General features: G+C 48.9%; 1 protein-coding gene across 1 annotated transcript in view; it reads left to right on the top strand.

The window, feature by feature from the left end:
* The window catches only part of LOC114663922 (sodium- and chloride-dependent transporter XTRP3A-like), a 51,309-nt gene that overhangs the window by 35,404 nt on the left and 3,205 nt on the right, over positions 1–12,700 (top strand). The window contains exons 6-9 of the mRNA XM_028817873.2: positions 1,337–1,578; positions 6,136–6,298; positions 9,930–10,134; positions 10,262–10,421. Coding sequence (XP_028673706.2) covers positions 1,337–1,578; positions 6,136–6,298; positions 9,930–10,134; positions 10,262–10,421 — 770 coding nt within the window. The remainder of the gene's footprint in view (positions 1–1,336; positions 1,579–6,135; positions 6,299–9,929; positions 10,135–10,261; positions 10,422–12,700) is intronic.

Here is a 12,700-nt window from a genome sequence, read left to right as displayed (position 1 = left end):
GTAGGTGGTTTGAGTCGCACCATTTAACAAAATCATTGATTAGGTCCCTATACTCCTTCTCCTGCCCATTACTGATGCAGCCCACGATAGCAGTGTCATCAGCGAACTTTTGCACATGGCAGGACTCCGAGTTGTATTGGAAGTCCGATGTATATAGGAGGAACAGGACCAGAGAAAGTACAGTCCCCTGCGGCGCTCCTGTGTTGCTGACCACAATGTCAGACGTGCAGTTCCCAAGACGCACATACTGAGGTCTGTCTTTAAGATAGTCCACGATCCATGCCACTAGGTATGAATCTAATCCCATCTCTGTCAGCTTGTCCCTAAGGAGCAGAGGTTGGATTGTGTTGAAGGCGCTAGAGAAGTCTAGAAACATAATTCTTACAGCACCACTGCCTCTGTCCAAGTGAGAGAGTGATCGGTGTAGCATACAGATGATGGCATCCTCTGCTCCCACCTTCTCCTGATATGCAAACTGCAGAGGGTCAAGGGCGTGTTCAACCTGTGGCCTAAGGTGGTGAAGCAGCAGCCTCTCCATGGTCTTCATCACATGTGATGTCAGAGCAACAGGCCGAAAGTCATTCAGCTCACTAGGATGTGATACCTTTGGGACTGGGGTGATACAAGATGTTTTCCAAAGCCTCGGGACTCTCCCCTGTTCCAGGCTCAGGTTGAAGATGCGCTGTAGAGGGCCCCCAGCTCCAATGCACAGACCTTCAGCAGTCGTGGCGATACTCCATAAGGCCCCCTTAGAGATTCATAGAGTGAATGGCAATATATAGAGACAGACAGAGCACTATAATTGAAAGTGAAAGGCACTATATAGCAGAAAGATAGATAATGAAAGCTAATGTATAACACAGGGATACACAAGGGGATATTTTATGCCTGGTAGGATTAAGAGAACAGATCCATTTCTGTGCACATTTTGGCACTGCCCTCCTGCCCACTGGCACACACACACCATACACTCGGAAGGATCAGACTGGCGTTGTGTCAGAGCAGCACCAGCTCCCGCCCCCCCATTTTTTATTCTTCCTGATTCCATGAAAGCCACTTGACAAGCCTGATGGGTGAAATTTTAAAAATTGACAACTACAAGTAGTAAGGCTTCTGATGCCACCATGTTACCAAGTTTATTATTTTGTGTGCCCGGGGATGAGGATTTCTACATACGACACAACACCAATAATTGATTCACTGAGATGTTGTTTGATTTAAAATCTAAAAGTAGCGGAGATACCCAATGGTACAAATGAAGTTGGTTTAATTAGGGAGACTCAGGTTCAGCTGCGCACCTTGTTAAGATTCTTCTCTTTCTCTTTTGTACTTTAAGCTTACAGAACTTGCCAATCCCAAAGCCTGGGTGAATGCCGCCACACAGATCTTCTTCTCCTTGGGGCTCGGCTTTGGGAGTCTGATTGCCTTTGCCAGCTTCAACCAGCCCAACAACAACTTTGAGAAGCAGGCCATCATCGTGTCCCTGATCAACAGTGGCACCTCCGTATTTGCCAGCATCGTCACATTCTCCATTTATGGATTTAAGGCCACCTTCAATTATGAAGCCTGCATAGACAGGTAGGTGACAATGACAGGACAAGACGACAGAGCAGGGGCAATGTGAGGCGCATCACGAGTCCAAACTGGAGCCGTGCTGGAGAAGCACTGTCACCGATCATACTGTGGAATGAACTGCTATTAACAGGCAGCCTTCCCCCAGTCCACCCATTATATCCACTGGGAAAGGGAATAAGAACCTTACAGGGCAGGATGCACATCCTGCCAAAGTGGCCTCCCGGCCAGGTAAAAGACCACCGTCCATCCCAGTCCACGCATTACATCTATCATAATGTGCTTTGTGGTCGTAGACGAGGCTCGTCTTTCATTTAATTTTATCAGTCAGTCAGTCAGTTTCCAACCCGCTATATCCTAACTACAGTGTCACAGGGGTCTGCTGGAGCCAATCCCAGTCAGCACAGGGCACAAGGCAGGAACAAATCCCGGGCAGGGTGCCAGTCCACAGCAGGGCACACACACCAGGGACAATTTAGGATTGCCAATGCACCTAACCTGCATGTCTTTGGACTGTGGGGGGAAACCGGAGCAGACACGGAGAGAACACGCAAACTCCACGCAGGGAGGACCCGGGAAGCGAACCCAGGTCTCCTCTACCACTGCACCACCCCGTTTAAGTTTTTTACTTAAAGAAGCACTAACATAATCGCTACACCATTCACTTTGGAAAGGGACACCTTTCTTGTTAATTCTGTTGATCTCAATGAACATTCCTTAACTTTGTGACTCACAGAAAAATTTGCCCCACATAAAACTGTCCTGCGGAGGTCCACGATTGACGATTGCACAACACCAACATCTCGTTCTATCAGAAGTTTAAATCTCCATCCATAAACACGTCACATTTTCTTTCGGACACAAACTACATGGGATAAGTAACGCATACAAAAAGATCATTCCTGGGTGGAATATTCCTTTAAATCAGACGGGCTGCCGGATTCATTTTCAGCTCCGAGTCCTGTCCTGTGTGGCACTGAGCGAGTGTCCCGTAGATAAAGTGACTGCCGTGGCGCTCACAGTGAAAGGGTGCTGAAGAGAAGCACAAGCCCGCCAGGTCCCTCCATGTCAGCCCCGATGGTGCGAACATTCTAGAAATATGAAGACAAGCTGTGGGCCAGTCGTCTGCTTAGAATGTGTCGGACATGACGAAGGCATGAACTCCGAGACTTAGAAAGAGAGGTACAAAGGATTACAGCTAAGGGCTGTCCCCAAAGTTGATCTTCCAAAGTGAATAAAATAAATGACAGTCCAAACATTGCGCAAACAAGGAAACGTATACTTGGATATTCAAAATGCGTGGGATATCAACGATAAGAAAAGCACCTACATAAATAAACCCAACACAATCAATAATCAATAACAACACATGACACTCGCCTGGTACATAAAGAGTAGAGAAAGAAAAGGAAAAGGACGAAGAGAAGGCACCGCAGTTTCTCAGTTCACATTCAAACGCACACAAACACTTCGGATGTGAATTTCCCATTGGGATTAATAAAGTATCTATCTATCTATCTATCTAAATCAAATCATCACATTGAGCTTCTCAGTCGTCTCTGTTTAGTCAGAAAGTGTTTTGCGTGAACAGCCCCCCCCTCCCCCTGCCTCCATCGTTTTCATTCGTAATGTGTTTGTTGTTTCAGCTCCAATATAACACATCATTAGATTAACCTCACCGGCATGGAGTTGACGTTGTCAAACTAAGCTGATCTCCTCCCCACTTGAAAGGACGTTCGGCGTCTCTCGCGTTCACGGCAGCGCCTTATGTGGAGAACCCCAGGAGCGGCACAAGCTGCGACGACATCCGACGGGCACCACTTTACATCGTTCGCACGGTAGCATATTTGATGGCTTCGGCAATCCCGTTTCTGTAATCAGCCCTCTTTAAGCGCCGACTGTCTTCCTTTTCGAGTTCCTTCTCCCGTTTGAATTACCGCGCAGCCGACCCCCGGGGGGTGAAGCATAAAGAGGCACTCTGATTGGCTTTCCGGCGGAGCGCCTCAGTGTTAACCATGTGACGTAAAGACGTCATCTTATTGGTCGTCGGGCGGCGCTGCCAATAATTGTAAATAAAGACCGTTTTTCCCGCTCAGTTGGGTTATTTTTGCCGTTCGTGGGGGCCAAATGGGCTTTCGCGGATTGCAGTTATTGGACTTCTTGCTTTTAAAACAATGCGGTATTTTGGATTATTGTTCAAACTCCCTCCTCCGCCCTATTAACAAGCTCTTGAGCAATCGGGACCCCCTGCACTGTTCTTCGGACCTTTATGCGTACTTTAGCCGTCTCAGATCTCCCCCCTTTCGATGGTAACTACCCATTCTATCACGCTCACCTCTCCGAGGCGGATCCCCCGTGTTCTTCGATGGTATGTTCCTAATCCGTCACTCTCGAGTCTGCGCTTTCCGGCGCGTCATTCTGTATACGGCGGGTATCCGGCTTGTTTCTTGTGTCGTTATGCACTTTTAAGCTGTCAATGGGCTGGCGAACCTGACCCATCATCGACTTGCAAAGCCACAACAGTGGCCATTCGCTACTGCAGGTCTAGACCAGCAGTTTTAGGACAGACATGAAGGTTAGGGGTCAGTGTGGTTAAGATTAGGGGTAACTCAGGGACACGGGTTGGCGAGTACTTTAGATGTGTGGTGACGTCACTTCTATCCTGAAACCGCTGGTCTCGGGAGTTATGGAAACATTGGGTGGTGTGGAGACATCTCGAGTAGCTGCATGGGATGGGAGAGCTGTGGTGGTCTGCAGCTGAACTCAAAAAGGACCCCCAGGCACAGATAGTCTTCACCCCCCCCCCCAAAGTGCTACAGTCCAATGATCCAAAAAGTGGAAATACATTTTAAAGAATACAGGTGTCAGGAACAGGTAACATTCACAAAGTATGTAGACCCCACTACAACGTGTACCGTACAGTATGGAACAGGCTTGACTGTGAAAGACACTATATAATAGTGATGGGTCGTTCTTGAACGAATCTTTAATGTGACTCAGGAAGAACGAGTCGTCTAGTGTGAGTGATTCGTTCAGTCGCGCATGCGCATTTGCGCAACTTTCTATAGTTTTTTCGAGTCTTCGGGTTTTTCGAGTCGTTCGTTCATCACGTGACAGCCCCATAAGCTTAACCTATGCAGTCTGAGCCGGAAAGAGAATTGATTAGTTCATTCCTCGAGTCTTTCGAGTCGTTCGTTCTTTTGTCACGTGACCACTTACCGGCTCAGTAGTAGCGAATCATAGACTAAAGACCCAGGTAAACAATGAATTAATATTTTCTGTTTCTTATAGCATTATAGTTTTGTCTTGTTTGTAGTGTGATCAACATTTGTGTAAGCAGTAGATGTGTTAGGGAGGTAACAGGTAACATTTTAATTATATTTTGCTAAAATGAACGAAATGACTCGAAAAAAGATTCGTTCATTTTGCTGAACGAGACTCAAAGGTCCGAGTTGGTAAAATGATCAGAACTTCCCATCACTACTATATAACAGCTCAGGTTGGACGGTTGGGAGACAAAGTCAGAGAGGTGTGATGGTGTTGGTTTGGACAAGTGCAGAGGAGAGATGAGGGGTATACTGGGAGAAGGGTGCTAAGGATAGAGCTGACAGGGAAGAGGAGAAGAGGAAGGCCTAAGAGAAGGTTTATGGATGTGGTGAGAGAGGACATGCAGGTGACGGGTGTGACAGAGCAAGATGACGAGGACAGGAAGAGATGGAAGAAGATGATCCGCTGTGGCGACCCCTAACAGGAGCGGCCGTTAAATAAATAACTTTGAAAACGTGGCCCACAAACAGGGAGTTCCTTCACATGGGAACTGAAGACCCGTCTCTCCCCCTCATTGATTGGTCGAGAGTCCCGTCTTCAATTCAAAAGCTGAATGCGAGACTTTTTTTCACAAACATTTTGATTTTGTTTGCTGAGGTCCGGCGTTATTCACCATTGACTCACATTCTCTCAAAAGTGTCTGTTTGGAAACAGGAGACTCCATTTTTATTCTCAGCCATCACTGCAAGCTACCTGGGGATAGTAACTTACCAAAATCCTTTAAATCGAGGGGTTCAGTTCATGTGATTCTGACCGAATGTCCCCTTCTCTGGTGTCCCTGCTGACACTGAGGAAATATGAACCTCTGTCCCCATAAAGTACCTTGACATGTTGAGAAGGCACTATATAACATCAAACCCAGCAGGCTCGTTTTTCAAAAGTTACTTCTGGTGTTACCCAACTGGGACCCACATTAACAGAACAAGCTTACCCAACATATATAAAGTGTCTTCACTATGAAAGGCGCTATATAACATCACAAGACTGGAGCTTCAGCTTTCACCTGTGACTGCTGTGTCACCCCGACACAGTCTTCTCTTCTCCTGTGCATCGTCATCGTGGAACATGAACACCACCTTTAAATAACAGTGCAAGGCACTATACAAGCCCCGATGCCAGGGAGCAGTTAGTCCAGCTTTCTTCCTGCCCCTTTTAATGGCAGACCCCTGGTGCTGCTGGGGGGCTTGCTCTTTATAGCGACTGACTTTTCAAGCCCGTTGTTCTTTTTCACTGCAGGATGATTCTGCTGCTGATGAACTCCTTCGACTTGGCTGAAGGGTCTGTGACCACAGAGAACCTGAGCGACTGGGTCACCCGCCTGAATGCCACCTACCCAGAGCAGTTTGCGCTGATATCTCCGCAGATGGAGTTCTGTGACCTGGAGTCGGAGCTCGACACGGTATGGTGGCCGCTCTGTCATATTTCCCAGCAGCCTCTGCCCTCCACTTTCCTCGTCTCGTATCCTTAAAATCAGGGCAGTGGCTCATCTTTTATACTTCACTCCTGCTCTGAAAGGTAAAGTGGAGGACCCTGACCTGGCATGTGTCTGTATTGGGGGGTTCGCCCACACATCTGCGGGGGTCAAACTGACCTCATCCTGCACTGTCCGCTTGCCTTTACTATGTTGCCAGTTGTATTCTAGCAAACACCTCAGCCTAAAAATGAGCCAGCCTGTTTGGAAAGGCGCTATATCCTGACCAGGAATGGGAACTGGACGGGTAAAAGCATGCCAGGCTCCCAGACACGAGCAGGATATGGCACATCACAGGCAGCAAATGTCCCACCTCAAGGTCTAGTTGAGGACTGAATGACTGTTGTGGCGTCACTTGCACGCATGCGGTCGGAATCCTCTTTGCTCGGCAGGGCTGGCTTAGGGACGCCATGACACTCTTCTGTCCGATGTCACTATAGCGTCAACAGACACTGATGTCCAAGGGCCCACTCTTTGATGTCATCTACAAATACAAAACCCGTCCCGAGGGGGACATCTCTCTTCTATGATCAGCAAACCCACTGAAATGGGGACTCCATGTCCCCCTCTCTTCAATGTCAGCTGTAAATAAGGGGAGCGTCGACCCACCAATACCCCTGAGCCAGCCCTGTTCCTCAGTGTCACCGGAGAGACTTTTGCATGGCGGCACATCAAACAGACTGGCCCACCTTGCACTTTTGGATCCGGTGAACAGGCCTCATCCCTAAGCAATAACCAGTCGGAGTGGGCAGCCTTTCAGGACCCGATTCAGGTCTCATTTTAGGAAAGGCCACTAGGGGGCGCAGTGTTTAGCCTTGAGAGAGAGAGAGCCCCCAACCACCTGTGCACCCCCTGCTGGACGTATTGGAATATAACACCCACATATTCAAGGAGTAAATATAATAGCAGGGGTTTCTGGGACACTTCCCACCCAATCACAGGTATATTCCCTGGATTTTGGCTCATAAGGTCAGCACGCTGATTTGCGCTGCATTTTGTACAGACAGGGACGCTTTTACTTCTTTCTCTTTCTTGTTCTCCCAATGCTTTCCTCCGGACTCCGTGAAGCAGCGGCTGCAGAAGGTGAGTGGGCTTCTCTTGAGTACAGTGGACATGAGACATGTCTGGGGTCCTGTGTGGCTATTATGTGAAAAGTATTTGAGGGCAGACGCGGAGTACACCACTATGACGTGAACAAATTCGTGACCGACTTGGTATTCACCGATGACAGCGCCATAGTCACCGATACTGACACTGTGGCTACTGATACACTTTATTACACAGCTGGCATCCCCCAAGCCTATGGCTTAAAGATCAATGTGGATAAGACCAAGATCATGAGCACAGATGGATCACAGATGACAGTGACGGAGTCCAAACTGAGGAGGTCCAAGCATTCAAACATCTAGTATCGCTCGTACAAGAGAAGAAAGTGGCATCAACGATCGAAGTCCACAGTCGGATTGGACGAGCGGCTCGCAGCGCTCAAGTGGTGCCTTTGGAGAAGTCCGATATTTCCATCAAAACAAGAATACGTCTCTTCTATACTCTGATCACGCCAATTCTCTGGAATGGAGCAGAAACGTGATTTGAACAAGCTGAAGGTCTTCCAAATGTGATGCTTGAGGCAAATACGGGTTGTGTCCGTCCGTGCGACCATTGGGTCCCAGTGCGGTAACCACCCTCCAGCTGAAGACCTGATCACAAAGCGCAGACTGCAAAGGTTTGGCCAGGTCAGCAGGATGAACCTTTTATGGCGAGAACCTCCTGGAAAGTTCAAACAACTGCACCAAAGAAAATGTGGCTCAAACATATCAAGACCTAAAGACCCAGCAACTGACCAATGACGTCACCTTAAACATCACCACTGATCGCCAAAGATGGAAGTGCATTTCTCATGAGTGAAACGTGGAGTCCTACAGCAGCGTATTGGTTGAGAGGACATCCCACTCCCCCAGGTGCCAGCTAAAGGACCCTAAGACTAAGAAGTCCAGTCTGCACCAGGGCTCTTCTTCTTCATGAATGGACATCTTGCGGGCCCTACCACATGTATGGTGACCAAGACCAGCAGCTTAGATGTGACATGGAGGTGTCTCTCTACTCATGTTAGGAATGAGAACTCGAGTCTGTAGACCACCAAGCAAATGGAAAGGCACCACCCCAGCCAGCCATGCCATCAGTTCAACTGACCAATCAGAAGTCAGACTTTAAGAGTTGCCTCGTCTTCACGCTGGGCGATGTGACCAGAGTTCTTCTACCTTGCCTCAGGTGTTCCCCCTACTGGTCAGCCGCCCATACTACTTGATGTAATTTGTGGATTGAGTTTCATTGTGCCGTTACTGTCACAAGTGCAGAGTCCAATCAGATTATTACTCGCTAGTCACGTGTCACCACTCTCTGGCGCCATGGTGAAGTAGCAGTAGATTCGTACCTCAGATCCTCTGTCTTTCTTATCTATGTTAGTATTAGAACACATCTCTTGGCCCCCATGCACCTTCATGGCATCTCCTCGGTATCCTCGTGTATCTCAGCCTCTCTTGACCGGCACTTCCTCTCTCATCGACATTCCCGGTAAGTCGACTTTTCAGACTCCAAAGAGCCTTTTTGAGTCGTGTTGCTCGCCTCCCGTCCGCTTTTGGACTACCTCCATTGTTTAGACACGTCCTCCATTATGCAATGTGAAAATGCGGTTTGTGTTCTTGTGAATATTTCCTGTCTTTGGAGGTGACTCTCAGCGTTCCTCCTACGCCTCTCTTCAGTGTTTCAACTTCATGAAGCCTGCTTCTCAGACCCTGAGGCGCCTTTTCAGGTGTGTTCCTCGCCTCCTGCACCCCCAGTGGTTGAAAGGCCCCCACTACCTGCTGTGAAAACGTCATTCGTATTCTTGTGAATGCTTCCCGTCTTTGGAGGTGACTCTCAGCGTTCCTCCTACGCATTTCCTGAGTATCGTCATGCGTCTCAAGTGCTCCGTCTCGGTTGCGTTTGACTGAGCAACCAAAGTCAATCTGACCAATCAGACCAAATCCAAAGTGCCCAATCAGAGTGTTCGGCGAGACTGGGAGAAAAGTCAGAGATCAAAGCAGAGACACACAGGAACTAAAAGCCAAAAGTACGAGCTACGAGCCAACAAGAAGTTTTAGAATCCGCAACCCTGGATGAAGGCGTGCTTCCAATGGCGACCACTTGTTGCATTGTAACAGTAATCGGTGGTTATCACGACCTCTGGGGACACGCGAGCAGCTGCCCTAATGATGGGACCACCAAAATATGACAAGAAGAAGAAAAAGCCCAAGGTCTTAAAATCAAAAAACTAAAGTGAGATTCGGACCCTCGGGGCTCAAAAAACCTCCAAAAATGAGTGCAAGATCTCGTAAAACGATGAAGAAAAATTCAATAATGAGCCCATTCACGACGTATCCGAAGTGTCCTCGTTTAGACTCGGAGGCCGAGGGTCCGACTTCGTTTATCGCATTCCATTGTTGCCTTTTTTTTTTATGTTTCCCCCATTTTGTTCGAGTTTCGACCCTGACGTCTGCCTTTTTGTTCTTTCCATTCACAGGCTGTGGAGGGCACTGGCTTGGCGTTTATTGTGTACAGCGAGGCCATCAAGAACATGGAGGTCTCCCAGCTCTGGTCGGTGTTGTACTTCACCATGTTGCTGATGCTGGGCATTGGCAGCATGCTGGGAAACGTGGCGGCCATAATCACTCCCTTACGAGACTGGCAGCTTCTCTCCAGGCATCTCCAGCAGGAGACACTCGCAGGTCTGTAATTGTGCTGGCATCTCAGGACCTTCGTGATTTGGGCCACGTGGCACCCAAGTTCAGACACGCGTCCAGATGTGCCCACATACACTCGCACGCTCTCCACTGTTGTTTGATGTCATTGCAGGACTCGTCTGTCTGCTGTGCTTCGTCATCGGCCTCGGGTTCACCTCCCGTTCAGGAAATTACTGGTTTGCCATTTTCAACGACTATGCAGTCACCCTGTCCCTGCTCTTCATCGTCCTCATTGAAATCCTAAGCGTCTGCTACATTTATGGCTTAAAGAGGTGAGGCTCTCCATGTTGTATTGTCTTAAACACTCAGGTTAGGTGGACTGGCCGTAGAGTGTGTGTGTGTGTGTGTGCTCACCCGCCGATGTGATGGAGTGGCGTCCTGTCCAGGTGTTGTCCCTGCCCTGTGCCCAATGACTGCAGGAATAGGCTTTGAAAACAGATGAATAGATGGGTGTTTGTATGTAGAGAGGCAGAGTAGTGCCACCTGCTGGACAGAGAGGAACATAAGTGACCTGTCTCCTCCTCCTCCTGCTCCTCCTCACTGGAAAGAGTCAAACTGCAGCCCACAATACGCACGACATCAGCCACTGAAGAAGACGGGCTCAGCTGCAGACCTTCATAGCTCCGTGATTCAGTAGGTCCACTGGACAGCCAATTGGATTGCAGGATTCTATCACCTGGTTTACTTGACTAGAGTCAGATGACCAACCGTAATCTTAACCAGAGTGTTAGCAGAGGGATCACATAAAGCGACCAAACTCCTCAATGGAGTGGAGCTCTGGTGGTCCGCAGCTGGTCCATTACACCGAACGGCACCACATCAGGACACGCCCATGCACCATTTTGTGGGCGTCGCCCGATTAGTGTCATACGTCCAACTCATCTCCTGTTTCCTGCATCACATGTTGGAAGTGAAATTCTTTAAAACACGAGAGACCAGAAACGTTCTCCCTGTGTCTCCAAGGGGCTTCACTCCAGATACTCAGTCGTTTCTTCTCCACCTCAAAGATGGTATTTTTTTATCGGTTGCCTACTCCAGGTACAGTAGATGATATCGGCGGCTGTGAACAATTTTTCATTTCATGGTTTCATGAAAAATGATGACAACAAAATTTCTGATGGAACAGGCAGCTATGGAGAGCAATGCTGGACGACAGCAAACCCTCCATGAGGGTTCCTCATAATCCACGTCTCAAGATATCCAGCTGTGCAACACGTATTCACTTTTAGTAAAGCAGTTCTCGAGAACTAAAACGGAGCCCACTGACACACGAGTTGTAGACCAGCCTGCTGTCGTCCCGTTTTGTGGACCACCAGGGTGCATACTGCCACCCTAACCCCGACACAGACAGGCAGGACACACAGCCCACCTTTACTTACAGGACTGGAAGCGCTTTCTTCACTGCCCACAGGAGCACAGTGTCCACAGCACCAAAGTGCCGTCCTTTTCCTTCTTTTCTGCCTCCACTCCTCTCCCTCACGAGCTTCGTCCTTCTTCCTCCCAACTCGGACTCCTCGAATGGCGCGAGTTGTCTCCTTTTCTTCAGCTCCTTTGCTGCTCCGGGTGGCTCATCAGTATTACCTGGAGTCACTCCCAGGTGTGCTGGAAGTCCACTGTAGGGCTCTGCAGCTCCCCCTGGTGGCCAACTCCAAGTCCCAGCATGCCCTGTGAGAATTCCCAGGAGGGCTGCCCTCTAGTGTCCCCTCAGATGCTCTCTCCGCAGATCCTTCCATCCAGCCGGGTAACAGCCGAGGCCACCGTCACAGTTTATCTTCACATCCACAATCTCGGACTGACTGAGTGGCCGTCTGTGAAGCTGACGAGTGAATCGACCTTCTGCTTGCCGAAGCCTCACGGCACATTCTCTCCCTGATGAAGTTCTCTCTCGCTTTCCTTGGATTTTAATCTTTAGTTGTACTCGTCTCTCAGGCTACGCCCACACTGCGACATTTTCATTTAAAACGCACACATTGGCTTCTGCTTTCGCCTTTCGTCCGCACTACCCTGGCATTTTAAACCCCGGAAACGAAGGCTTTTCACAATGCTGCTCTGGACCCGTGAATTTCTGAAAACACCGGCAAAGAGTCGCAGTGTTCTGAAAACGCAGACTCTTGATTGGTTCATACTTAATGTGTATCTCATTCCAACATGGTGGACAGCGACGAGATTCTTTCCACAGAACTGAGACCCATGTAGGGAGTTGGAGGCCAAAGCCGAGGCTGTGATTTTTATAGCACCTTACAGGGTGACTCCACCAGCCTAGGGACACACATAAGGGGACAGTGGTGACATCTGAACTAACAGCTGACTGGTGACCAAAGCCTGAGCCAGCAGACTGCATGTACATCAAACTCCAAATGCCAATCTGTATTCTGGGCACAACCTCCTCTTGGAGTGCCACATCGATGTGAGAGCAGACCTGGCACTTCGTTCTACACTCAGCTCTTTGAGATCAGAGGTGGGTGGGCGGGCAGCCCATTGGGTGACAGCACCTGGGGAGGGGTCACCATTTCTGAAAGTTAAGGACTGTGCACTCTGGGCCTTTCTGAAA

This window comes from Erpetoichthys calabaricus, chromosome 13 (assembly GCF_900747795.2).
Source record: "Erpetoichthys calabaricus chromosome 13, fErpCal1.3, whole genome shotgun sequence".
Taxonomy (NCBI): domain Eukaryota; kingdom Metazoa; phylum Chordata; class Cladistia; order Polypteriformes; family Polypteridae; genus Erpetoichthys; species Erpetoichthys calabaricus.
This window is presented reverse-complemented; position numbering and strand designations above follow the sequence as displayed.